Source organism: Dromiciops gliroides, chromosome 2 (genome assembly GCF_019393635.1).
Source record: "Dromiciops gliroides isolate mDroGli1 chromosome 2, mDroGli1.pri, whole genome shotgun sequence".
In the NCBI taxonomy this organism is placed as follows: Eukaryota; Metazoa; Chordata; class Mammalia; order Microbiotheria; family Microbiotheriidae; genus Dromiciops; species Dromiciops gliroides.
In genome coordinates, this window is record NC_057862.1 from 535,346,671 (window position 1) to 535,374,598 (window position 27,928).

The window sequence follows — 27,928 nt, forward strand, 5'->3', positions numbered from 1 at the left end:
AATACAGTGCCGGGCACATAGTAGGTGTTTAATAAATGCTTATGGACTGACTGATTAAACTTTTGGCAATAACAATAATATAATGCTTTCAGGCTTATAAAGTACCTTTCTCAGAACAATCCTTTGAGACAGGAAATACAAGTATTATTATCTTCATTCTATATAAGAAAAAAAAAGTGAGAGTTAGAGGGGTAAAGAAACCTGTGCAAAGTCACACACTTAGTATACATCAAAGTATACATTTGAATGTAGGCCTTTTCTCCTGACTCTCAAGTCTAGTGCTTTTCTACCGTACCATCCTGGTGTACAGGTTTTTGTCATCACTTTGAATAAAATACTCCGCTGTGTTCCCAACATAATTATAGCTCACAATATCCTCTCCAACTTAATCCATTCATTTTGTCAAGTGCCTTCCCTATTCTCCATCTCCTATTTTGTGGTCGTTCAGCCTTGCCTTGGCCACTTCTGTGACCAGGGAATCTCTTTCTTGTGAGGCTACCCCATTCATTCTGGGATAGCTGTAATTGTTAGAAAATTGACATCATGCTGCAGTACCATCATCTGTAAAATGAGCATGCTGATGTGACTGTATTTATACTGCCGACCTCATGGGATTATTGTGGGCAAAGCATTTTGTAAAAATCAAAGCATAGTCTTAGTGACAGCCTGGCTTATTGGAGAGATGCCAGGCCTCAGAATGAGGAAGGACCTGGATTCAGGTCCTGCCTCTCACACGTAGGGGCTACATGAGCTTGGGGAATTCTCTTAACCTCTCAGTGCTGGGCCCCCAGGCAGCTCTCCAAGTGATAAACCACAGAACAGTTGTCAATCTGCATCTTTGGAAGGAGCTTCCTCCTTAGGAATGCTATAACATCAAAAGTATGACCAAAAATCATATAGAAATTTCAGGAGTTCTTGGCATTAATTTTAAAAAATATTTAAAAAACCCCAAAACATTACACAGAAAAAAGTGAGGACTATGGCACTAGAGACCTCTAGTCTTTTCCTCTTAAACACCTCAGGAAAGAGTTTCAGGTTGAGCTATAAAGTCATGGAGAAAATCCTAAAAAACGTGAGGCAGTCTCAAGAATTAACAATTGCTCCCTTTCCAAACCATAGCCTCAGCACTCAGATACCTTCATGAAAACCGAATCATCCATCGGGACCTGAAGCCAGAAAACATTGTCCTGCAACAAGGAGAGAAAAGGGTGAGTGGAAACCAGTGCCTGGTGACTGATGGCATTCATCTCAGGGAGCCCATTCTTGGTGGGGAGAGGAAATGTTTTTCTGCCTCTCTGTTTGTATTTTCATTTCCTTGTGTGAAGCTTTGATTTTCTCTGGGACCCATTTTTAATAGCCTGAAAGAAGCAGCTCAGTATGAAACTTCTGCAGATCTGAACAAATTTGAATGGCTGGCATTGTGAAGAGCTTGGGTTGTACAGGTCTGATAAGGAAAATATTGTTTACCCCTTACCCTCAAGGGCCCTACGGTTCTTGGAATCAGGCCTTTATTCCCATTGATGTTGCTAGCCCCCTCTTGGGTTATTGTACTGGAAACCAATTGAAAGCTAGTTCTAGATCTTGAAGCCAACGCTGAGACTTTTCGGCATGAGAACTGGTGTATATTTGCGCATAAAGAGATCTGGGTGCTAGGGGACATTTGGAGGAAGTGTTTCCCCACCCATCTAGCCATCTGGATGTTTCATGGGAACATAGGAAACTTATGTGGCTGGGTCAGACCCACAATCCTGCCTACCTGGTATTTCTTCTGTTGTTTGTAGCAGCCTCAAGGGATTCGACATTGTGGTCCTCCTTGGTCATTGTGGCCAGAGAGGAGTATTTTGGTTTGGTGTTTGAAGTTAAGGGATGGTGAGTGGAGGCCACTGCTGGCAGGGATAATAAATTAAAGACTAAATTAATAAATAAAATAAAATCATTTTAAACTAAATAACCAAAATTAAAGACTAAAAACTAGTCTTTTGGTAGCTACGTGGTGCAGTAGATGGAGTGCTGGCCATGGAATCAGGAAGACCAGAATTGAAATCCAGCCTCAGACACTTACTGGTTGTGTGAAACTGGGCAAGTCACTTAACCTCTGTCTTCCTCAGTTTCCTTATCTATAAAATTGGGATTATAACAGCACCTACTTCTTAGGGTTAAGGTGAAGATCAAATGACTTAGAAAACCCTCGAATTAAAATTAGATATGGTGTATTGTGTTTTATTTATTTTGTTATTTACACTTTAATCTGGTTCCACCTGGCAACTGCAACCTTGAATTTGACACCTCTGATCTAAAGGCTAAGTCTGACATGGAAGGGGGTCTGGGGAAGGGGGATGGAGGGTGGAGGTGGGCAAGGCCTAAGAAAATCTACACTTGGGCCATGAGAGTTAATTCAAACCCAAGTCTGTTCTCAGTTCAAACTGAACAAGGTGAGTGTATGTCCTAAGAAGCCCAGTCTGGTTGCATGATGCTGACGCCATCTTCCTTGGGTCCCAACCTCTCCTGGAAGTTCCTGCTTGAGAAACAGCTGTGTGGGAGTAGCAGTGGACAGGCAGCCTTGGTTTTTTCAGATGGGAAGATGAATAGCAGCTTTTGATCATCCTGGGAGGTGACAGCTGGTATCTTAAAATTGTAGTGACCAAACCCTCAGGCCACCTAAAGTCTCCAGGCTGGAACTTCATTTGGGAAACCAGGATGCCAAAGAGGTGTCACCTCTGTCCCAGTGTACTATATTGTACACTCATTCTTGCTAATTGTTCTGACATCAGAGCTTACCTATCAGACAGAGGGTGTTCGCACCATCTGTGATTTAGATGCCTTAACCATAAATATCTCTTTATTCCAGCACAAAGATGTTTATACTGGAACTGGGTCACAGTATGTTGTTGTCATAAATCTTGAGTGGTTTTTTTTTTACTTTGGTTTTTTTTTTTCAGTTAATACACAAGATCATTGACCTAGGATATGCTAAAGAGCTAGATCAAAGCAGTCTTTGCACTTCCTTTGTGGGGACGCTGCAGTACCTGGTAAGAGATGGGACTGGCACGTACATTCATTGCTTTTTCTTGTGATAAGCCCACAAGCTCCTTGTTTTCCAGGACTCCAGACATGCTCGGTTTGTCCCCACTTGTGCCATCTGGATGTTGCCCAGAACCGTGGGGAAAGGTATCTTGCTGAATCAATCCCATGAGCCAGCCATGCTAATATTCTCTAGTTTGTAGCAGCACCAAGTGATGGGTCATGATGGTTGGCCCCATGAATTACATCCCACCCATTCTTAAAAGCCATTTATGATTTTGTCTCTGCCTTAAACTCAAAAGCCATGGCCCCTCTCTGGGCTTGTGTTCCCTTATCTATAGCCTGGGGAAGGTGGATTTAGTCATCTCTAACATCTTTTACATTTATATTAAAAAAATAGTTTGACTTTTTCAAATCCAGTTACTGCCACCTCCATTAATTTATTGCCTGCTCTATGAAGTAGTTTCCTTTAATTTGTCCTAATTATACCTCACTCATTTTTCACAGGGGATCGGCTCATGATTAGATTCAGGTATCTGATAATTCTGTGAGCATCATGATTTTGTCGATTCTGTAGAGCCTCTTTTGGGGGGTCAACCTACCATTGACTTATTTTCTGCTGGCTATAAGGGCACCTCTAAGAGATTTTATTGTGTTTAAAATTTTTTTTAATATCTTTTGTTTTTACATCACTTTCATTTTTTAATATCTCCCTTTCTCCTTTCTCCCCAGTGAGCCATCTCTTGTGACAAGGAATTTTTTTAAAAGAAAAAAAAAGATATATACCATTTTAACAAAACCAACTAATATATCAGGAGAATCTGACTTTACTTACAATATACCACAGTCAGAATTCCCCACCTATATTCATTTGTTCTCTAGGGCCAGAAATCAGTCATTATTAATATATAGCTTTCAGGTTCAGATTTTAGGCCTTTGTTCTTGTCATTGTGTGTGTTATTTTCCTACTTATGTTTATTTCACTCCACATCAGTAGATGGCTTTTCCTATGTTTCTCCAAATTATTCATATTTATCCCTTCCAGATATATGCCATCACATTCATGTATATATAATCTGTTGAGCCGAGTCCATACAGATTCCCCCAAGAATTGTTTCTTAGGCCCCTACTCAAAATATCCTGTAAGGGAGGATGCTCAGGCCATGTCAGAATTCCATCCAGCATCTGGATGCCTTTTAATTATTGCTCTCTGTCCCTGAAGCATTGTCCTCAAGAAAGACATACCCAATAAGCTTCCTTCCAACTTGATATCTCATCACCAATTCTTATCAACATGGTGATAAGATCTGCTCTTCTTTCTTCCCTGCATTTCCCTGTGGGTGGTTTCCCCATCCCACGAATCACAGAATCAAAGAATTTTGACATTTCTGAGTTGGAAGCAACTTCAGAGACCAACCCATACTTAAATAAGAATCTCTTCTATACCATACCTCACAAACAGTCCTTGGGCCTTCCCCTTCCTCCCACCTTTCAAATAAAGGTCTTCTGATGTTAAACAAGAAAAGCAAGATGCAGAAATTTTAAGCAACTTACTTGTCCCTGGTCATATAACTAGCAAGTACCTCAGGCAGGATTAGAACCCCAAACTTATAACTCCCAAGTCCCAAGTCCGGCAGCATTCTTTCTGCTAGGCCCTGCAGCCTGGCTTATATATTTTCAAATATAAAATCATTTGCTTATATACTTTCAAATATTAAATCATTTATATAGGACTAGGGACCAAGCCTGTGATTTCACTGGTATAGGCAGGAAATTCCTAATGAGAAAACTACTTTTATCAGTGTGGTTGGACAAACTGAGTGGTTAATTCACTTGCATAGGGCCTCATACCCAAAAATATGTCAGAGGTAGGGCTTCAACTCAGGCTTTCCTGGTTTTGTGATCTATTCTCTATCCACTATACTATACCTCCTCTCATCTCATTTATATAGGATCTTTTTCAATTAAATTTTCTTCTATTTTCAGTTCTAAATTCTCTCCCTCCCCTCATCCCTTCCCTCACCCATTGAGAAGGCAAAAACAAAACAAAACAAAAAACACACAAATTACAAATATGTAGAGTCATGCAAAACGAATTCCTGCATTAACCATGTCAAAAAAAAATTTTTTTAAAGAAAACATGCTTCAGTTTGCAGTCTGAGTCCATTATCTCTCTATCTGGAGGTGAATTTATATAGCACTGTAAAAAGCACTTTCCTCACAACATTTATCCTGTACCCCAAAGCTTCTTAAGTTGTGCGTCACAACTTAACTGAATGTGGGGGTGGCAAAAAATTTGGCAATAGTAAACAGTTATGCATACCTATTTTATACACCTATATACCTAAAAAATTGCTGGTTGAAAAGGAGTGGGAAAAGTTTAAGAAGTCCAGCTGTACCCCTAGATTGTAAGCTTCTTGAGGACTGGGATCTTGTCTTGTACTTCTTAGCACCAGAGGCAAAACAAGGCCTTTGAGAAACATTTAATGGTGCTGCCGCCCACCCCACCCTCTCATCCCCTCCATGTTGTTGCTTAAACCCCAAAGACATTATAAGTCATGGAGATCAAACTTTTCTGGCATTTGAAAATATGTATATTTCTCAAAAGCCATATTTTTAAAATATCTGCCCCTTTTAAAAAAGTTTTTCCCTATATAGAGGGATGTTCCCCTACATAATACATTATTGCTGGCTTCCTTATCTAACCCATTTCCCAGGTATGGTAAACACTTAGTCAATTCAGGGCTGACAAAGACACTGGCTTCATTTACAGAGTGGGCACATTGAAGCACTGAAGCGCAGGGAAACTTACAGGGTGTACTGTATCCAGCACCTCCCCTTCTCTGCCCAACCCCCTAAGGAGGAACAAGGACCCAAATAAAGCCCAGGAGATCTTCGCCGTCCTTCCCTCTGGTTTAATAAGTTGAACAGGGAGAACAAGATGGAACCCCTGGAATTAGAGCCTAGGAACTAAATAAGGAAGCTTCTTCCAACTCTTCTGCACAGATCAGGCATCACCCACCCACGTACATTGGAGGAGAGTGAAAGTGGGGCTAGTTTGAATGTCTTGCCTTTCCCCTTGGGGCTTGGAGGACAAAAGAATTTCTCCGTTTCCAACTCAGCCATGTCTCTCTGCAGGCTCCAGAGCTGTTGGAACAACAGAAGTACACAGTCACGGTGGACTACTGGAGCTTTGGGACCCTGGCCTTTGAGTGTATCACAGGGTTCAGGCCATTCCTCCCCAACTGGCAACCTGTGCAATGGTGAGTGAGGGAGTCTGTGGGTAACCCACGGACTGGGGGACTGCTTTTTCCTTTATGCACTATCTCCACTCAATCAGCAGATACATACTTGACCTTAAGTCTAGGCTATACCAATTTTGTAAAATCTCTCTGAAATATTTTTTTTTTCTGTAGTAAGCCTGCTATGTGCCAGTTTTCTTTTGAATACAGAGGTTAGATGGTATTGTGGGAAAAGCCTTGGGGTCAAAATGCTGGGGTCAATTCTTGGCTCATCCTGTCTCTAGCCCTGTGATTCTGGTCAGTCCACTTAACCTGAGTCTGATTCCTCATTTGAAAACTTTTTACTTTTAAAACAATACTTTTACCACTTCTCATGGGGTTGTTATGATATAAGTATCTTTTAAACCTTAGAATACTGTATAAATGTGAATGATTATAATTGTAGTGTTAATAATAATAGCTGATGTTTTACATAGTGCTTTAGAGGTTTGGAGAGGATCTTACATCTATTATCTTATTTGAGCCCATCTATTGCCATTTTACAGATAAAGAAGCAAAGACTCAGGGAGGTGACTTGTCCATGCTATGGATAAGTACTAGAGATAGCATCTGAAGCCAGGCCTTCCTGTGTTCTTCCTAGTTCACCACATTGCCTCTCATTAAGTGCATCAAATTACAGAAGAATATCTGTCTTTGATGGTTTTGAAGAACAATTCTAAAGCTTATCGTTGCATCATATGAGTATAATATTTGTCTGAGTGTAGACCACATTGCTTCTCAAAATCTAGCTTGGACAAAACCCAAGTACAGTCTCTAATCATATAATCTTAGTTAAAGAGAATGATGGTGCAAATTACCAAGATAAAGAGTAATTTATTATAAAATTTAATAAAAACATCTTTATTGGAATCAAATGGCATACGAAAGAAATTTACACAATATTTACCTTACTAGGGCAATTTTGTAGAACTGTTGTTCAGTGCATATTTTTTTCTTTTCAAAATATCTCATTTTATGGCCTATATTTTAGAACAATTACCACTAAATTTATACCAACTATATGCCTCTAAAAAGATGAGGCTGAATACTGTTCCTAAGGATAACTGAACTTTTGTATTCTGAATGCTTTGGAATATTCTTAGCCTGGATATGACTATGGTATTTTTTGAAATTGTCTATCAGAACTTCAAGATTTTGTATTGAATAAAAGGATAATAATTGCTAGCATTTATATAGTACTCCCAAGCTTTTTACACAAATTATCTCATTTGATCCTCCCAGCAACCCTGGAAGGTATGTGCTTTTGTTATCCCTATTCTGCATGTGAGGAAACAGACAGAGAGGTTCAGTGAGTGATTTGTCCAAGGTCATACAGCTAGTTAGTGTCTGAGGGAGGTTTTGAATTCAAGTTTTCCTGATTCTAAGTCTAACACTCTATTCTCTATTCTAGCTACCTCAGAATGCAATCTAGGTAGGGGAGAAGTTCAGAAAAGCCCAGGAGAAGGTGTACTAGACTCTGCCAATACCATTTTAGGAGAGCCTATTATTAAATCTTCATTGTGATCACTTACCCTTGGAAATTAGAGAGCACTATGAAGCAGAGCTTAATTTTTGTTTTGTCGATTATCTGGTCTTTAAAAAGCAAAGAAGAAAATGTTAATAATGCAGATTAAATGTAAAAGTGTGTAGTGCACTCATTTTTTTTTTTTCTGGAGGGTCAGTTGCTAAACATTTACTAGCTCTGTCCTGGGTAAAACCAACTTAATGAACCAACAAAATGGATGAATAAAGAACTAGATGCTCTAAGGAATAACTGCAGAAAAACTTTTTCCATGCATAATGCTTTCAGGTGGTATGTCATTCTTATGCTCCCATAGGTACCATCTTTCCATGATGAAAGAAACTGACCATGATTCTTACGGAAGACAAATCATTCTGGAGATGTGGACTTCTTTTTTTGGATATTTTGAAAGATGCCCAATTCCAGGGATTGAAAACTTCTGCCATGGACACAGATCCCAACCTCTCATACTTCATGAGTTGCCATGGCCATTAACTCATTCCTTGGTGGCCATCCTTCTGGGGGATGAGCCTCTCTGAACTTGGGTGGGTTGGGCTTCAGGGGACAGAAACACATTCTGTTTCTAGAACAATCTTCAAGCCCTCTAGCCCTGAGAGTGCCCACTAGGGCTTTTGTTACACTAGTATAACTTTTAAGACCCAAGGTGACCTCTAGCCCATTGTGGGGTGAGGGCTGTAATGAAAATGTATTTCCTATATAGGTGTAAAGTAAAATATTAAAAAGGTGGTTGGCTCTCCCATGAGAAGTGGGTACAGGTACCAACAGGAAAGGCTAATATGTTTAGTATAGTACCTGGCACATAATAAGGGTTTAATAAATGTTGGTTGATTGGTTGATTGTACAGAGAATCCTTCGATAGTCACTCTGGGAAATCTTCTTTTTAGGCATTCAAAAGTCCGACAGAAGAGTGAACTAGATATCGTTGTTAGTGAAGACCTGGCTGGAGGAGTGAAATTCTCAAGCAGTTTACCATACCCTAATAACCTTAACAGGTAAGATAGAACACCATAGACCACATTTAGATCACCAACACTATAGTACATTTCTCACAGACTGAGCATCCAAAATGAGCATCTGGATGACTATCTTGTAATGGTCCAGAGTGTAGGCTCTTTAGGGGCAAGGATTATTTCATTCTTTTTATTTATATCTAGTGCCTAGTAGATGTTTAATATTGCTTGATGAGTGACTGGTTGATTGAATAACTTTTATTCTCTTTCTAATGGGTACTTAAGCAATCAATCTCAGGCTGGGTGTGTGTCAGAGAAAAACTTCCATTGGGTCCCCCAAAATACTAATTAAACACCAATTGTGTTCTTTGCCTTTTCCTAGGTGAGGAAACAGGCAAAGGAAACAGAAGAATTATTAGACATGTGGTTCCTGCCATCATGAAGCTTAAAATCTAATTGGGGACTAAGCAATTGAAGGAATGAACAAATAGTTTTGAGAATTAAAGTTTCAAATTATAAATGACCACATGAAAATATGTTCTAAATCACTAATAGCAAGAAAAATGCAAATAAAAATAACCTCATACCAAAAGGATGGTAAAGTCTATAAAAGATGGCACTAGTCAGTGTTGGAGGGGCTGCGGGAAGATTGGCACATGGATACACAGTTCACATAACTGTGAAGTGGTCCAGTCATCTTGGAAAACAATTTGGAATTATATGAGAAAAGTCTTAGACTCAGTGATCCCACTACTTGTCATATGCCCCAAAGAAGTCAGAAACAGAAACAAAGGTCCAATATACACCAAAGTATTCATAGAATGGACTCTTTGTGGTATCAAAGAACTGGAAACAAAGTAGATATCTATTGATTGGGGAATAGCTGGCAAATGATGGTATTATGACTATAGTGGAATAATACTGTGTGGTAAGAAATGATACTTACATCAGGAATTCAGAGAAACAAGGAAAGATTTGTATGAAACAATTCAGAGTGAAATAAGCAAGAACCAACAAAATGACTAATATACATATATATGTATATGTATGTATGACTAATATACATATATATATATATATATATAAATGAATAAGATCACTAAAAGAAAATTGAACTCTGGTAACTGAAAAACCACTGGAGGGTTTGAAGATCACATAATAGATCATATCTCCCGCCTTACAGTGGAGAGTTGGGGAACAGCTAAAAAAGACTATGTATACATTGGCAGATATGGTCACCATATTATATGTTTTTGCTTAATTGTTTCTCTTTGTTGTAAGGGAAATTTCAATCTGGAAAAGATGGGAAATGACTAGGTTGTTAGATAAAGGGCATCGATAATTTTTTTTTTTAAGAAATCTAATTGGGAGACAGCACAGCAATAGAAGAGTAAATAACAGAAGATGTCAATAGGCAGTGATTGATAACTGAGAAAGATAGGATATAAGGGCAATGAGATCAGTGGTGGAGAAGTCACTGTGGGCTGGAGGTATCTGGGAAAGCTTTCTTTTTTTGGTGGGGCAATGAGGGTTAAGTGACTTGCCCAGGGTCACACAGCTAGTGAGTGTCAAGTGTATGAGGTCAGATTTGAACTCAGGTCCTCTTGAATCCAGGGTGGGTGCATTATTCACTTTGCCACCTAGCTGCCCCTGGGAGAGCATTTTTAAAATATTTTGTTGACGTCTTTTGTTTTTATATCACCTGAGTTTCCTAATATATCCTCTCCCCTTCAGAGAGCCCTTCCATTATGACAAAGAATTTTTTTAAGTGAGAGACAGAGAGAGAACAAAATTAACAAAAAAATCAATAAAATTAACCAATAAATAGGATCATCGATTTTGAACTGAAAATAATCCATGGCTGCCATCTACTCCAAACTTCTCGTTTTACAGATGAGGAAAACTGAGGCTCAGAGAAGCTATTTGCCTAAATCCCATAGTCACAAAGCTAATAAGTGTCCAAAGTAGGGTTTGAAGAAAGCATGTTCTACCAATTCCAAATCCAGCCCTTTGTCCACAATGCTACCATCTTGCCTCACCAATCAAGCCAGAAAATATATGCATTATTCCACACCTGTAATTGCCCACCTCTGCAGTGAAGAGAAGGAAGTGCATATTTCATTTCTTCTTTGAGGCCAGGCTTAGTCATTATAATTACACAACGTTCAGTTTTTGTTCTTCCTGTTTCCTATCGTTGTTAGCACTGGGTATATTGTTTTACTGCCACTTCTTACCTCACTTGGCATCAGTTCCTATAAGTCTTTCCATATTTCTCTTTATATTGATTGTTTCTTATGATGCGGTAAATTTTCTATTTCTATGACGAGTGAAATCTGAAGTGACTGAGGAAGCAAAGATTTGAGCTTCTAAGTATACTAATTTATTAAGCAATGCATGCCAATTGTATAACAAATCAGGGCTAGGCCTCCTCAGTTTGGCACTAGGCCTTGAATACCGGGGGAGACAGATTTTTATGCATTAAAAGAAAACAATGAACAGGATATAAACCAGGATACAAGATTGGGCAATCTGATTTCTAATTTGAGGAAAGATTAGGGTCTTTCTAGTTGGTATGGGGAGAGCAAATAGGTACAATTCCCTGAAATCAGAAAAAGTGGCATCCCTAAACCCCCAAGTGTCTGTACTCAATCAGAGGAAACAGTAACTGGCCATTACAGGGCCAGTTTTCAAATAAGACATAAGGGTGGCTTGATATGTATAATTATGAGAAAGCTCCTTGTATCAATCTTCGGATTTAACTGGTTTTTCGGGCAGCATAACCTAGGTCCTTAGACAAGGATCTGTAAGTAGCAGGTGGGGTGGTCCAGCTTCCCAGCCATGCAGGGCTAGATTCAAACAATGTAATAAAGTTTTCTCACAAGACAGAAATTGGACTAGACTTATAATTGAATAGAAAGGGAACTGAGCTAGATCCAGAGTTGAGTCACAAAATGGAGTCAGTTTGGTTGACATAATTCCCATAATTCTCACAATACCTTCATGTACCATAGTATTTTTCAACCATTTCCCAATCCAAATCTCTGCTATAATTATTTTGCTATATATGAAATATTTCATTCTATCTTTGATGCATATAACTAGCATTGGGAGCCCTACATCAAAGGGTATAGACATTTTAGTTACTTATTTGCATAATTCCAAATTGCTTTCTAGAATGGTTAGACCAATTCATAACTCCACTAACAGCATATTTCACATACCCATCTTTCTAAAAGAAATTTATTGATATATTTCATTTTTAAAAAGGTTTTTATTTCATTAAATATTTCCCAATTACATATTAAAAATTTTAACATTCATTTTTCTAAAATTTGAGTTCCAAATTCTCTTACTCCCTCCCACCTCTTGAAAAAACAAGCAATATGATACCAACTATACAGATAGATGCATTTCATTTTGACAAAACAGACTCTTCTTGGCAAACATCTAAACAAACCCACCTACAAGGAATACTGTGGGAAAGCATTATAAGAGTCAAGAAGCAACTCAAGCTAGGCCTTCAAAGATGGATGAGATTTGGATAGGTGGAAACAGTCTAGGTAGGAAGAAAAATGGGACAAAACATTCAATAAAAAGAATAAGCAGGGTGAGAAAGGTATTATGTCATGTCAAGAGATCAAGTATTTTGTTCAGTTCAGGATACCACATTTTTTTTGTTTTATTTTGGTTTTGGGGGGGTTTTGCGGAGCAGTAGGGGTTAAGTGACTTGCCCAAGGTCACACAGCTAGTAAGTGTCAAGTGTCTGAGACCAGATTTGAACTCAGGTCCTCCTGAATCCAGAGCTGGTGTTTTATGTACTGTACCACCTAGCTGCCCCCCAGGATACCACATTTTAGAAAGGACACTGATATGGGGGAGAACATCTACACCAGGGGTTCTTAACCTGGGATTCTCCTCCTTGAGTATCTATGGATAGATTTTGGGAGAGTCCATGAACTTGGATGGGAAAAATTATATATTTTCACTAACCTCTAACTGAAATTTAACATTTCCTTCAATTATTTTAAAATATTATTTTGAGAAAGGGTACATAGCTTTCACCAGACTGCCAGAGTGATCCATGTCACAAAAAAGGTTAAGAACCCCTGAACAAAGCTTCTTAAACTGTTGGTTGTGACCCCATACTGAATGTGGGGGTCGTGAAAAATATGGCAACAGTAAATGGTCATGTATACCTCTTTTTATATACCTATATACCTGGGTATATAAGGTATAAATTTATATATATATATATATATATATATATAGGGTAAAAATTTCTTGGGTGAAAAGGGGTCATGAGTGGAAAAAGTTTAAGAAGCCCTGAACCAGAGAACAGTAACCTGGATGGTGAAAGTTCTAAAATTGATGCCTTAAGAGTTGCCATTGAAGGAACTGGAAATATTCAGCCTCTGGAGGAGAGAACACTTCTCAGGGGAGAGAATAGAGTCTGCAGGTATTTGCAGGGATGACTTTTGGAAAATGAATTAGACTTGATATGCTTGACTCCATAGGTGAGAATTGGAGCTATGGGTGGAAGCTTCAATGAGGCAAATTTGGGCTAGATATAAGGAGAAGTTCATGTCCAAAAGTGGAATGGGATGGCCTTAGAAGACAATGGGTTTCCTTTTATTTGAGGTCTTCACACAAAGTCTGCATGATCACTTAATGGGCATGCTATAAAGGGGATCGAATTTCAGGTGAGAATGGGACTGACAACATCTTTTCCAACCCCCAAATTCTAAGTGAGAGATAATGCTAGAATGGTAGTATGGAATAAAAGTAGATATTGGTGGGCATTGGAATGCCAGGAGAAATAATTTGGATTTGCTCCTATGGGAGGTGGGAACCACTGAAAGGGTGTTTTAGGGTGATTAGCCTCAGGGTATAGTGTGCAGGATGGAATAGGGGTGGGGAAATATTGGAGGTTAGACCAGTTAGGGATAAGGGTCTGGGGGCAGCTAGGTGATGCAGTGGATAAAGCACTGGCCCTGGATTCAAGAGGACCTGAGTTCAAATCCCAGCCTCAGACACTTGACACTTACTAGCTGTGTGACCCTGGGCAAGTCACTTAACCCTCATTGCCCTCCCCCACAAAAAAAAAAGAAGGAAAGAAAGGGATAAGGGTCTAGACTACTCAGTTGGTGAGGAGTGATGTCCTTTCTTAGATTTTTCCATTAATCTGTCCACGAAATATTTACTTGAAATGTCAGTTGTATACATGATGCTGCATCACACCAATAAGTTGGAGAGTCCTGTGAGACTTGAACCTCTTTACCTTTCCATAAAGATGAGGTGAGATTGGTGTCAGAGCTGTGTCCCCTGCTCCTGTCTACTTCTTGTCATTTTCTATCTCTCAGTATTCTAGTACAGCAACTAGAAAAGTGGCTGCAGTTGATGTTAATGTGGCAACCCCGGCAGAGGGGCACAGACCCTACTTATGGCCCAAATGGCTGTTTCAAAGCACTGGACGACATCCTGAACCTAAAGGTGAGTGTAAAAGCTCGACTGTCATGAGATGAAAACTGCCTGCTCCCTCCCCAGTCGGGAGATGAAGCTATATGACAACATCACCATGACAAAGCAATAGGAACAAAATCAGAAATCGTGTAGGATGAGGTAACCAAGGAGGGAGCCTGTTTCCTCCATCTATTTGATTTGAGTTGGTTGGGCTGATGAGAGTGGAGGAGGGGAAGTATGAGGCTTGGGCAACTCTAGGGCCAAAGCTGAGGACAAGGTGGAATATGCATAACAACAAAATAACATGGCACCCAAACCATTCTTCTATCTATCTGATCACAAGAGGAGTGTGATCAAGATGGTGAGGGGACTAGAAACTGGGCCATTAGAGGAATGGTCAAAGAACGTAGGGACAGAAGAAGCCTTCAGTCTGGGGAAAACTAGACCCTTATCTTCAAATCTCTGAAGGATCATTGAGTCTAAAAAGAATTAGATTTGTTCTTCTTGGCCCCGGAAGGCAGAAAAGTAATGATAACTAGAATAATAGCAAAGATTTAAATAGGGAATGTGCCCTGTTATTATCCCCATTTTATAGATGAGGAAACTGGGGCAAACAGGTTAAAAGTGAAAGTATCTAAGGCTAGATTTGAACTCAGGTCTTCCTGATTCCAGGCTTAGTGCTTTGTCTACTGCACCACCTACCAGTTCAGAGTAAAGAACTTTGGGTTTTTTGTTTGTTTGTTTGTTTTGGGGGGTTTTTGCGGGGCAAAGGGGGTTAAATGACTTGCCCAGGGTCACACAGCTGGTAAGTGTCAAGTGTCTGAGGCCAGATTTGAACTCGGGTACTCCTGGATCCAGGGCCAGTGCTTTATCTACTGCGCCACCTAGCCGCCCCCAGAGTAAAGAACTCTGTAACAATTGTTATTACTGTTCAATCATTTCCCACTCTATGTGACCCTGTGAACTTTTGTCCATGGGTTCTTCTGGACAAAGATACCAGAGTGGTTTGCCACTTCCTCCTCCAGTGTATTCTCATTTTACAGGTGAGGAACCAAGGCAAATCAGAGCCATCTCAAAGGCAAATGGACTGTGTTAGGGAAGACAAAGGAACACAGATTTAGATCACCTAGTCTAACTTCCTTATGCTGGGGAAAGTTCAGAGGGTGGGGGGAGGGTAGTAGGGGAAATAAGCATTTATGTAGGGCCTGCTATAATGAAGGTCACTGTTCTCAGTGCTTTTTATAACTATCTCATTTGATAATCACACCAACCCTGTGAGGTAAGTGCTGTTATTCCCCAGTTCTGTAGACAAAGGAACCAACCAAGACAAATTGAGTTGCAGTGACTCGCCCAGAGTCACAAAGCTAGCAAATGTCCGAGGCCAGATTTGAACTCAGGTCCTTTGACTTCAGATTTAAGACTTACTGTTCTATGACACTCTGCCTCCTTTCACTGGGCACATCGTAGGGAGGGTTTTAGGTAAGGAGCTGAGTCAGATGACCTCTGAGATGCTTCCAGGCTCCAAAATTCTAAGCTTCTTAAGGAGCATCGTTGCTTTTAGCAACTCATGAGAGGCAGGTGAAAATTCGAGTACTGGGAAAGGATCTGAGCTGACAAATCAGCAGTGTTGGACAACAGAGCGATGACTACCATCCAGTCTCTTCTTTCCATGACCTGTTAACTTCTTCTTGTAGCTGGTTCACATCTTGAATATGGTAACTGGCACAGTGCATACCTATCCCATAAAGGAGAAAGAAAGCCTGCAGAGCTTAAAGGCCAGGATCCAGGCAGACACGGGCATCCTGGAGGAGGACCAGGAGCTGCTCCAGGAGGCCGGCCTAGCACTGTTCTCCGACAAACCAGCCACGCAGTGTATTGTGGATGGCAAGGTAAGCAAGTCCCTGGGGCTTTAAAAAAACAGCACTTCTCATCATGATCGTCATTATTATCATCATTAGGACTATTTTTACCAAGGGATCCAGAAGGCGCCTTCCCATTTGTCGCCAATTTGGCAGGCACCCCACTGAATATGTGATATTTATATCTTTCCTTTTCTATTTTGGGATAAGATACCTCATATCTCAGGATTTCCTTGAGACACTAGTACTTTGTTTTGATTTCCCATTCTCAGGTCATATCTCTTTTCAAACATACTCTTCCGGCAATGATTCTTTTATTATTATTTATTTATTTATTCATTTACCTATTTCTTTCTTTATCTATTTATTTGTTTGTTTATTTAGCATTTCCATATTACTCAGGTTGTGAAAGTAAACAGACCAAAAAAAAACCTCAAGAAAAAAGAAACTAAAAAGAAATTATGCTTCAATCTGTATTCAGACACCATCATTTCTTTCTCTGGAGATGGATCACATTTTTCATATGTCTTCCAGAGTTGTCTTGGATCATTGTGTTGCTCAGATTAGCTAAATCATTCACAGCTGATCTTCTTACAATATTGCTGTTACTTTGTATACAGTACATTTCACTTTGCATCAGCTCATGCAAGTGTTTCCAGGTTTTTCTGAGAGCATCCTATTCATCATTTCTTATAGCACAATAGTGTTCCATCATAATCTCATCCCACAGTTTGTTCAGCCATTCCCCAACTGATGGGCATCTCCTCAATTTTAAATTCTTTACACCAGAAAAAGGCATCTGTAAATATTTTTGTACATAAAGGTTCTTTAACTTTTTGGTTTTTATCTCTTTTTGGATAGCGACCTAGTAGTGGTATTACTAGGTCAAAGGGTATATGCATGGTTTTATAGCCCTTTGGGCATAGTTCCAAATTGCTCTACAGAATGTTTGAATCAGTTTATAACTCTACCAACAGTGCATTAATGTCTCATTTTCCCCATATTGCTTACAACATTTGTCATTTTCCTCTGCTGTCCTATTATCCAATCCAATAGGTATGAGGTAGTACCCCAGAAATGTTTTGACTTGCATCTCTCTTTTTTTTAATATGGCTACAGATAGCTTTGATTATTTCATCTGAAAACTCCTCATATCTTTTGACCATTTATCAATTGGGGAATACCGGCAATGATTCTTACAAGCTTGGCTTTATCTTTCTGAAGTAATTGGTCAATTAAAAACTGTCTTTTTAAGCACTTATTATGTGTTCCATACTATTGTTTTGTAAATAAAAACATCTAACATTAGAGCCCTACCCACACCTTACAATGACCTGGAGAAACAAAATGGATGCATAATAAGCAGTGATTTTGTAATATATATATATATATATATTTGGTGAGGCAATTGGGGTTAAGTGACCTGCTCAGGGTCACACAGCTAGTAAGTGTTAAGTGACAGAGGCCGGATTTGAACTCAGGTACTCCTGACTCCAGGGCCAGTGCTCTATCCACTGTGCCACCTAGCTGCCCCAGCAATATGATATCAATTGTATATGTGAAGTCATGCAAAACATATTTACATATTAGCCATGTTACCAAAAAATAAAAAGCAAGAAGAATAGAGTGAAAAGATTATACTTCAATCTGCACTCAGGGTTCATCAGTTCTCTCTGGAGATGTACTTTGAAATTGTCTTGGATCATTGTATTGATCAGAGTAGCCCAGTCTTTCTGAGCTGATCATTGTTATAATATTACTGTTAATGTGTACAATGATTTCCTGGTTCTGTTCACTTCATTCTGCATTTAAGCAGCAATTAAGCACAAATGTATACAAATTAAGTGCTAAACTCTAAAGATAATTAGAGACTGAGATAGTACTCTTCTTAGTCACTTTAAGACTTGTAAAATACATCAATCTTAGAAGACAGGTTGCACAATTTATTTTATTTTATTTTTTACAAATGATGAAACTGATGCCTAGAGAGAGGAAGTTACTTATCCAAGGACTCTTGGCTAATCAGGGGTATAGGCAGGACTCAAGCCCAAAACTTCTTACTCCTAGATTTTCCATGGGACCTCTATAATAGGATGCAAATAAGGCATATAGTAAGACAATAAAAGTAGAAAGATTTGGAGCAGAGCTGAATCATTGTAGGCTGGAGTTTTCAAGAAAAGGCTTCATGAAAGATAAATGGATACTACATATTGGATAAAGATAATAGTGTTCACAGGTATCCAGAGACCACATCAGTGGTCATTAAAAAACTCACTGCCATGTAAACCTTATTGCATATGGGTAGAGGGTATTTCATTCAAGGATATCTCATCTTATTCTTGTCCCTTTGCAGCTAAATGATGACCGAATATTGGACATGGATCTCATTTTTCTCTTTGACAACAGAAAAATCACTTACGAGACTCAGATCTCCCCAAGGCCCCCACCAGAAAGTGTCAACTGTATTCGTAAGAATATTTTCCTGCTCTAAACCATTAGTTGTTTTCATTCAGGCAGAATCTGTGAGACATGTATATAGTGACAAGGGTAGGGCCTTAAAACGAGGCAATTAGTTTGTGCTGTACTCAAGGCCAGCCACTAGCTCTTGGGATAGGAAGAGGGTAGCCCACAAGTAAAAATAGTAAGGAGACTGTCATGTAGTAGCATGGTTAGAGCATTTTGTCTGGGCTCCTGGCAATGGAGAGTCACTGGACAAGTAGGGTACATGTCCAAACCATTGCTACCATAAGAGAACGCACAGGCTTTGTTTGAGGTAAGTTATTTACAATGCCTTTTCCTCACTCCTTTGGTGGGGGGTTGGGGAGGCTTCTGTTGCTCTCGACCCAGGACACCATCTCACACTCTGGCTGGCCCTGTGAACTGGTTATCTCCAAACTCTTTGGTTTTGACCCTTCAGTGTTTATGTTTTACAATCAGGGCTTAAACCACAGATCCCTTTACCCCTGCCCTGTGCATGTTCCCTCCCTCCTGGATTGTTCATGGCCCCAGATAATCAGTATCCTGACCTTCTTCCCCAGAGGTATGGGATTCATCACAGATACCCAGAGAGCTTTGAAATACATAAATACATCAAATTCCCCTCTTCTTTTTTTTTTTTTTGGATACTTGAAGAATCATTTAATCATCTCCTATAAATAGGCAAAAGCTATACATTTATGGAGCCTGTCATTTCAGATAAGCTTAAAAATTGGGCAGACTGTGGTGTGGGTATGTGGGGGTATGTGTACACACGCATGCATGTACATGCACACTTGTAGTTTTTCTGAGAACATCTTCAAATTAACAAATATTTATTGAGAGCCTGAGACAGTATCATACGCTCACTTTGATGACTGATCAGTCAGTCAATCAATAAGCATTTATTAAGTGCTTGCTTTGTGCCAGGTATTGTGTTAGGTGTTAGAGATACAGAGATAGAAAATGAAATGGTCCCTGCCCTCAGGGAGCTTAAATTCCATCTTATGGCAGTCAGTCAACAAGCATATATGGTACTAAGCATCAGGGATACAAAGAAAGGCAAACATAGGCCCTGTCCTTGGGGAGCTTATTGAAAATAACTAGATGCATTCAAGATAGAGACAGAACAGGCGGAAGATATTCTTAGGCACTGGCAGCTGGAAGGGTGAGGGGGGAGAAAGGAACCAGGAAAGACCTTTTTTTTTTTTTTTACAACGAGGGTTAAGTGACTTGCCCAGGGTCACACAGCTAGTAAGTGTCAAGTGTCTGAGGCCAGATTTGAACTCAGGGCCTCCTGAATCCAGGGCTGGTGTGCCATCTAGTTGCCCCTAGGAAAGGCCTTTTGAGGAAAATAGAATTGAACTGATTCTTGAGGGAAGTCAGGGAAAATAGTCAGAAGTGATGAGATAGCATTCTAGGCATGGGGAACAGCCAGTGCAAAAGCATGGAGGTGGTAGATGGATTATCACATTCAAGGAATTGCAAATAGGTCAATGTATTGAATTAGAGCATTTAACTCCTTGCCTCACGCATGGTGTAGAGAGCCTGTGGAGACTGGGAGTCCAGAGGAGGGTTTGCTATTGGAGCCCTATTTGTGTCTCTATTTCTAGTTCAAGAGCCCAAGCGGAATCTCCCTTTCTTACAGCTGAGGAAAGTGTGGGGTCAGGTGTGGCACACAATCCGGACCTTGAAGGAAGACTGTAGCCAGCTGCAGCAAGGCCAGAGAGCGGCTATGTGAGCCCCTGCCCTTCCCTGCCCTCCTCTCCTCCCACATTTGAGAGAGCCTGGTGCCCCCTACCTGAGGACAGACGGGAGCCAGGAGGGGGTCACTGGTTTGGATGGGTGGGGAAGGGATGGTGTCAGGGTCAAGGACAGTCCTTGTGGAATGGATGAGGAGGAGGGTAGTCAGTGTACAGAAAGGAGATGAAATGTGGACTGTGAGAACCACCCAAGGGATCATCAGGACTCGAAGAGATGATGCTGATAACTGATATTTCTCTGTCAAAAAACTGCCCACATCCACCCTGTGGCATAGGCAGGGCAATAGGTGAAGTGACTTGCCCTGGGGCATGCAGTTAGTGAGTCAGTACTTGAACACAGGACTTCTAACTCCTAAACCAGTGCTTTTGATTACACTAAAGTTCTGTGGCTACACTGGGGCAGAGGAACCCCATTGATCAATTCTTTCACTGGTTATGCCCTGTAGTTTTATTTTTTAATATATCACTATCTTTTGTTTCTATGCTTCCTTTCCAAATAGATCCCTCTCTGACCCCCCCCCTGAGATCTATCCTTTGTAACAAGAATTTTTAAAAAAAGAGAGGGGGGGGGAAGCACTTTATAAAACTAATCTGGGGGCAGCTAGGTGGTGCAGTGGATAAAGTACCAGCCCTGGATTCAGGAGGACCTGAGTTCAAATTCGGCCTCAGACACTTGGCACTTACTAGCTGTGTGACCCTGGGCAAGTCACTTAACCCCGCCATTGCCCCACCAAAAAAAATAATAATAATAAATAAAACTAATCTGCATATCAACCAAGTCTGACAGTATATGCAGTGTTCCACACCCCAACCCCTCCCTCCTGTACCAAGAAGGAGAAGGAGGCACATTTTCTCTCCACCTTCCCATCCTGTCATCATCTTAATGTGGCTAATTTAAATGATTAGCCCTTGGGCAGAGGACCTTGCCTGTCCCATCTGCATGCCAGGTCTGCCCCACTCATTACTGAGGTTCAGGAAGGAAAACAAAATGTCCTAGTTCTTCTTGGTAAGAAACAATGATTCAGACATCTAGAATGATGGGCTCTGGGTTTGGTACCCAGGGTGCATGGCAGGTGGAATACTCAGGGTCTTTTCTTCCTGGCTGCTACAGGATGAACCTCCTTCGAAATAACAGCAGCCTCTCCAAGATGAAGAACTTAATGGCGTCCATGTCTCAGCAGCTCAAGGCTAAGCTGGATTTCTTTAAAACCAGCATCCAGATTGACCTGGAGAAATACAGTGAGCAGACCGAGTTCGGGATCAGTGAGTGCAGCTCTCTTTGCCCTGAGCCAAACAGAGAGATCAACCCTGGTCTTTTCTCTCTCTTCCTTTTTTTTTTTTTTGAACCCATCCTCATTTCCCTGCTGAAAACTGAGTTTGTTGTCTCTCTCCAATTCCTTTCCCAGCCTCAGATAAATTGCTGCTGGCCTGGCGGGAGATGGAGCAGGCTGTGGAGTGCTGCGGGCGGGTAGGAGGACTAATTTTAGGTTTAATTGCTTACCGAGAGGGAGGAGGCTTCTGAAGGCCACTTTCCACTTTCTCATCCGATGCTCAGGCAGGCGTTGTCCAAGGAATGTCAAGTTTTCACTGCCATGCTGTTTGACCTTGGCTGGGGAGTGGTTGGGAGGACACGGATACCCAGGCCGTGGGGGCCCCACTGTGGCCAGATGTAGCGTTTACACTACACTTGGATGTCCGAGTTGGAATAAAGATCTTGGCAGAAATACAGGTTATGATTTCCCTTTGGAGAATCTAATAAACCACAACCACATCTTAATAGGAGCCAACACATACTATTATTGCATCTACTATAGGATATGAACATCTGTTAGGACATCCTTAGAGAATGATTATACAGAAATTAAGTTTAATATACCATTCCCTTTTAATGTTTGTTTATTGGTTAGCTTCCTAATAAAGTATATATTTTTTTAAATTTTTAAAATATTGAATGTACCAGGTGTCGGGCATAAATATGATCTAATTTGATTCTCACAACAGCCTGGTAGGATGCTATCACTACATCCATTCTGATAAAAATAAGAATTATAGCTAAGATCTATATAGGGCTTATTATGTACCAGATACTGTGCTTAGCACTTTATCATTATTATCTCATTTGATCCTTACAACAACCCTGGGAGGTGGGTGCTATTATTATTCTCATTTTATAGTTGAGGAAACAGAAGCAGACAAAATTTACCTGACTTGTTTTTAGGGTCACATAGCTAGCAAGTGCCTGAGGTTGGATTTGAACTCAGATCTTCAAGACTCCAGGTCCAGACCTCTACCCACTGCACCAGCTAGCTGCCCAATCTCCACCTAGCTGTGCTAAGCAGTCATAGTGTCTGGAAATAGGTTTCTAGGTCCTAAAATGATTAAGAAAACTTGGGAATTCTTAATCCCTTGAGACTCCAGCTAGTCACTTGGTATCCCTTGTTCGAAGACATGATGGATTTCATTTCCTGCTGAGTTTTGTTGGTTTTTTCCAGTTCTGTATCTCAGCTTGCCCTTCTTGCTCCTATTCACCTTGGCACTATTTTTATCAGGAGACAGATGTTAAACTTCTGGTGGAACAGATGATGGCACTGCAGACGGACATTGTGGACCTACAGAGGAGCCCAATGAGTCGGAAACAAGGGGGAACCTTGGACGATCTGTAAGTATTAGCCTGTCAGCTGTGAAGAGCAATTTTGTCCAGCTGGAGTTGGAGATGGGAGGGAGGATCATAATAATATTGGGTAGCATTTATCTAGAACTTTAAGGTTTTATTAAGTGCTTTACAGATATTATCTCATTTGATCATCACAATTATTATCACCCCCATTTTACAGTTGAGGAAACTGAGGCAAAGGATTTTGTTCCTTTGTTGTTTTGGCCGGAGGAGAGGGGTTTGGGTTTTGTTTTGTTTGATTGTTTTTTAAAGTAACTCGCCCAGGATCACACAGCTAGTAAATGTCTGAGGTCAGATTTAAATTCAGGTCTTCCTGACTCTAAGCCCTGACTCCGTACTGCCCAGCTGCCTCAAGAGACAGTCCAATCACCTTCATTTTACAGACGAGGCCACTGGACAAAGAGTAAATACTGGACAATGTGAGAAAGCATTAATTAATATCAGGGACTTCTTGAGTCTTAAAGGAATAGAAGGATTCTGAGTAAGGGACTTGATGGAATGCATTCCACGGCATGAAGGACAGGTTGTACAGATGTGTGGAAGTGGGAGCCAAGAAGAACAGCTTGTGGTACAATCTGATTGACCGGTAGAATATGAGGAGCAGAGTTCTGTGAGATGTAGCTAGAAAGCTACGTTGACAGACTGAGGACTTTGTCCAAGAGAGACTAGAAAGACCCTAAAAGTTTTCTGAATGGTCAAGGAACATGGGGAACCTGTGCCATATATTTTTATTCATATCTATGATTTCATTCTTTTAGTGACCCCCCCCCCTGGGGGGGGAAACTCCCTCTACATATTAAACTGTTTTGCAACTTAGAGAATCTCAGAAAAGTTGCCTGGGGATACTGAGAGTTTAAGAAGTGACTTGCCTAGGATCCCAGAGCTGGTCTGTGTCATTAGCGGGACTTTCAAGTTCTCAATCTGCTACCCCAGTAGGGTCACACTCAAACAGAATCAGATCCCTGTATATTGGCTTAACTTTAAAGTGTAATATTATCTATGTTTTATCATATTTTGTTTATTTTGTTAAATATTTCCCAATTACATTTGAATCTGCTTCAGGCCAGACTCATGAGTGTTGTAGGCTGGCCTACGTATTTGACTTTTCTTCACTAGGCCCCATTGCTTTACCTTAGGAAGGTTATTGTGCCAGGGCTGGGAAGGTTGGACCAGAAGGAGAGACCAGTTATGAGGCCATAACAGTATTTTAGGTGAGAGGTGAGGAGAGATCAAAATAGGGTAGGAGCCATTTGACTGGAAAAAAGTATTTGGACAACAAAATGACAAAATGGGGTTAGTGTCTTTTTAGCTGTATTAAAGGAAAGAATAGGAGCAGAAGAGTCAGGACCCTCTGCTTGGGGTGGATGGAAGGCTAATAACCAATGATGATGAAAAAGCAATTACTCAACTCTTTTGTTTCCGTTTTCTCTGCTAAGGAGAAAGGCCTTTGGACTAGAGAGGGCAAAGCAAAAGAGGGGAGGTTATAGTCAAAATTCATTCAGATAATAATAGGCAGGTGATAACCAAAATACATAGGGAAATGATAAGAGAACGCCTCACTTCCCTGTGAGTCACCAGGCCCCAGGACTATATCCTAGAGCAGTTAAGGCAATGGATTCTTGTGATTACCACCATTAATGATCTCTGAGAGATTAACGGAGAATAAGAAAAAAGCTCCAGAAATGGAGAAGCACAAAGGTTGTCATGATTTTCCAAAACAGGAAGAGAGTGAACTAAAGCAGTTTAACTTCAGTTCCTGGCAAGGTTCTCGAATGTATTGCCCAAGGGATGGTATGTGACCATCTGGAAAGGGAAGAAACGATCGCCATGAGGCAGCAGGACTCCATCAAGAACAGGTCATGCCAGGCTAAGTTGGCAGGGCAGAGGAGTTTTCTCTGGATTTTAACGAAGCATTTGATGAAGCCGCTCATGCCTTTCTCATGGAAAGCTGGACATAACGGGGTTACAATTAGGTGGATTCAGAATTGGTTGATTGGCTAGACCCAAAGAGTAGTCAGTCATTAATGATTTGATGTCAGCCTAACATGAGGGCTCCAGTAGAATGCTCTAGGGATCTATGCTTGGTCCTGGCAGTTTAACAGTTTTATTAATGACAAATAAAGGAATAGATGACATACTAATCAAAAATTTCCCAGGGACACAAAGCTAAAAGAGGGATAGTTAACCCACTGGAGGAGAGAGGAAGGAAGGAAGGAAGGAAACAAGCATTTATTATATACCTACTATATACCGGACACTGTGCTAAGTGCTTTACAAATATCTCATTTGATTCTCACAACAATCCTACCAAATAGGTGCTCTTATTATCCCCATTTTACAGATAAAGAAACTAAGGCAGAGACAGGCCCATGACTTGCCCAGTCACACAGCTAGGAAGTCTCTGAGACTATATTTGAAATAGGTCTTCCTGACTACAGACCCAGTGCTCAGACTTGAAAAAGATGTTGACAGGCAAAGCATTCAGCCCACCAATGAAGTTTAATAGGAATAAATGTAAATTCTTACACTGCAATACAAAAGTTCAACATCACAAGTACAAGATGACACAAGCACATCTAGATAACAGCTCAGAAAAAAGATCTGATGGCCTTAGAGCTTAATGCAAATCAACCAAATAGGGAAGTTTGGAGAAGCTTTAATTAGAAAATATGAATTGTGTTTTTTTCAAATGATTTGAAATTCGGTCATAATTTTTTGTTCTTACATTTCAGAGAAGAACAAGCAAGAGAGCTTTATCGGCGATTAAGGGAAAAACCAAGAGGTAAAGAGGGCTTTAATGATTGATTGGGATGCCATTCCAATTAACTATGTGAGATGCTGGGATGTATTGCTTGCCCATCAGAAAAATATCTCATTTTGTCCTCTTTCTAGACCAGAGAACTGATGGTGACAGTCAAGAAATGGTTCGTCTACTCCTTCAGGCCATCCAGAGCTTTGAGAAGAAAGTACGAGCCATTTATATGCAGCTCAGGTATTAATAACTTTGTGCTACTGTGAACAGGGCAAAGGGTGGGATTACCAGGAAGCAGGGGCAAGGGAGAGGAAACAGGAGGTAATTTTCTTCTTGTTTTGGGGAGAGCAGCCCACGTTAGCCATCAAAGTACAAATACAGCATGCCAATGTGACTCAGCTAACTGAAACTCAGTAGGAATACATAAGGGGATGGAGGGATGGAGGGATGGATGGATGATAGATAGATAGATAGATAGATAGATAGATAGATAGATAGATAGATAGATAGATAGATAGATAAGCAGGAAAGATGGGATGGATGGATGGATGGATGGATGGATGGATGGATGGAGAGTCAGACAGACAAATAGATAGAGTGAGTAAGTGAATAAGTGATTGATCAAGCATATGTTAAGCACTTCGTATCTGCTGGGCACTGTGCTAAGTGCTGGAGGCTCAAAGCAAGATAGGCTCTACCCTTGAGGATACATTTTTCTGTAGGGAGACAACGCAAAAAGGGGAGCTTGAAATCAGGGTCGGGGGAAAAGAAAAACCCCTCAAGAGCAATATGACAGGTCAGGAGAAGGAGGAGGAGTCCGTAAAGCATCCAGGTTTGAAGTGAAGTGTGGCTTGGGCCTTCCTAATATCATGGTCCCGGGAAAGGAGTCACCCATCAGGATAGGAGGGCCCTGAGGTGGAGGTGTCTCAGCCTAGCAACTTAAGGGGCAAAGAGAAAGAATCTGGAGAGAATCCAGGAGTGAGTGAGGTGAAACACTTTAAAGACACTTTAGCAGGAGCTGATTAGATTTCCAATTAGCCATCCCCAAATAACTAGTGGTTTTCGATTAACCTTTTTTTAAATCCCCAAATGGTTATACTAATGAAGCCATTAACATTGTTCCTTCATTTTCTTTACAGTAAAACTATGGTTTGCAAGCAGAAGGCTTTGGAATTGTTACCTCAAGTGGAAGAAGTGGTGAACTTAATGAATGAAGATGAGAAGACAGTCGTGCAGCTTCAGGAGAAAAGACAGAAAGAACTGTGGAATCTCCTGAAGATCGCTTGTGTGAGTGACATTGATTAGTCACCGTGGTACTGGGGAAAGAGCTCGGACCCTGGAATCAATCCTGCTTCTGTCACTTACTGGCTGTGGAACCTTGAGCAAATTGCTCAGCATCTCCCCATCTGTAAAATGAGGCAGTTAAATCACAGGGCCTCTGAGGTTCCTTCTGGCTCCAAATTTCTAAATTCTACTTCCCACCGTTGTAAAGATCAAATGAGGCAATACTTGTAAAGCACTTAGCATGATGCCTAGAACACAATAGACACTTAAAAAATGCTCATTCAATCCATCCATCCATCCATCCTAGGCCCTCTCCACACTAAGTGACACTGCTGCTTACTCATCGTAGACATGGTCAAAATTCTTTCCATCCCTGGACTGTTATTCCCCCACTGTGGGGAAAAGCAGAGGAAGGACCTTTTTTTTTGTTCATGTATATTAGCTCGGTTCTCATAATTTTCCTCATTGGCCTTCATCTCGGTTTTATGACCAGATGCCTTCATGCAATCTCTAATTGTGATGGCACTAGCAGTAGCAGTAGGAGGTACTGTTTGGGCCCATATCAGAACAATGAAGCTGACAAGGAGATCACATAACTGGTCCATTGCTACCAGAAGGGGCCCTTATCAATCAATCAATCAATAAGCATTCATTAAGCATCTATTATGGGCCAGGCATGTTCTCTCTTTCTCTAGACCTATTCATTGTTCTTTAATTACCTACATGGATCAACTTCATCCCAATTTTATACCATTCCAAAAAAAAACAACACTAAAATAATCCCTTCCGATTGTCCTGACTCAGACAATTGCAGAGTTACTGATTCCTCTTCAAACTGTTCCTTCAAACAGGTTCCTCTGTAACTG

At 40.6% G+C, this 27,928-nt stretch overlaps 1 protein-coding gene across 4 annotated transcripts in view; it reads left to right on the forward strand.

Annotated features, from left to right (window-relative positions):
* Positions 1–27,928, forward strand: part of IKBKB (inhibitor of nuclear factor kappa B kinase subunit beta) — an 83,093-nt gene that overhangs the window by 38,740 nt on the left and 16,425 nt on the right. For 3 of the 4 annotated variants that reach the window (XM_043988764.1, XM_043988763.1, XM_043988766.1), the window contains 14 exons: positions 1,120–1,208; positions 2,940–3,029; positions 6,160–6,284; positions 8,730–8,837; positions 14,156–14,285; positions 15,950–16,144; positions 18,468–18,582; positions 20,203–20,326; positions 21,464–21,615; positions 21,759–21,820; positions 22,902–23,011; positions 25,759–25,808; positions 25,919–26,018; positions 26,918–27,065. In XM_043988764.1, the coding sequence (XP_043844699.1) occupies positions 1,120–1,208; positions 2,940–3,029; positions 6,160–6,284; positions 8,730–8,837; positions 14,156–14,285; positions 15,950–16,144; positions 18,468–18,582; positions 20,203–20,326; positions 21,464–21,615; positions 21,759–21,820; positions 22,902–23,011; positions 25,759–25,808; positions 25,919–26,018; positions 26,918–27,065 (1,598 nt within the window). The remainder of the gene's footprint in view (positions 1–1,119; positions 1,209–2,939; positions 3,030–6,159; positions 6,285–8,729; positions 8,838–14,155; positions 14,286–15,949; positions 16,145–18,467; positions 18,583–20,202; positions 20,327–21,463; positions 21,616–21,758; positions 21,821–22,901; positions 23,012–25,758; positions 25,809–25,918; positions 26,019–26,917; positions 27,066–27,928) is intronic. The other variant, XM_043988765.1, reaches the window with a different exon arrangement.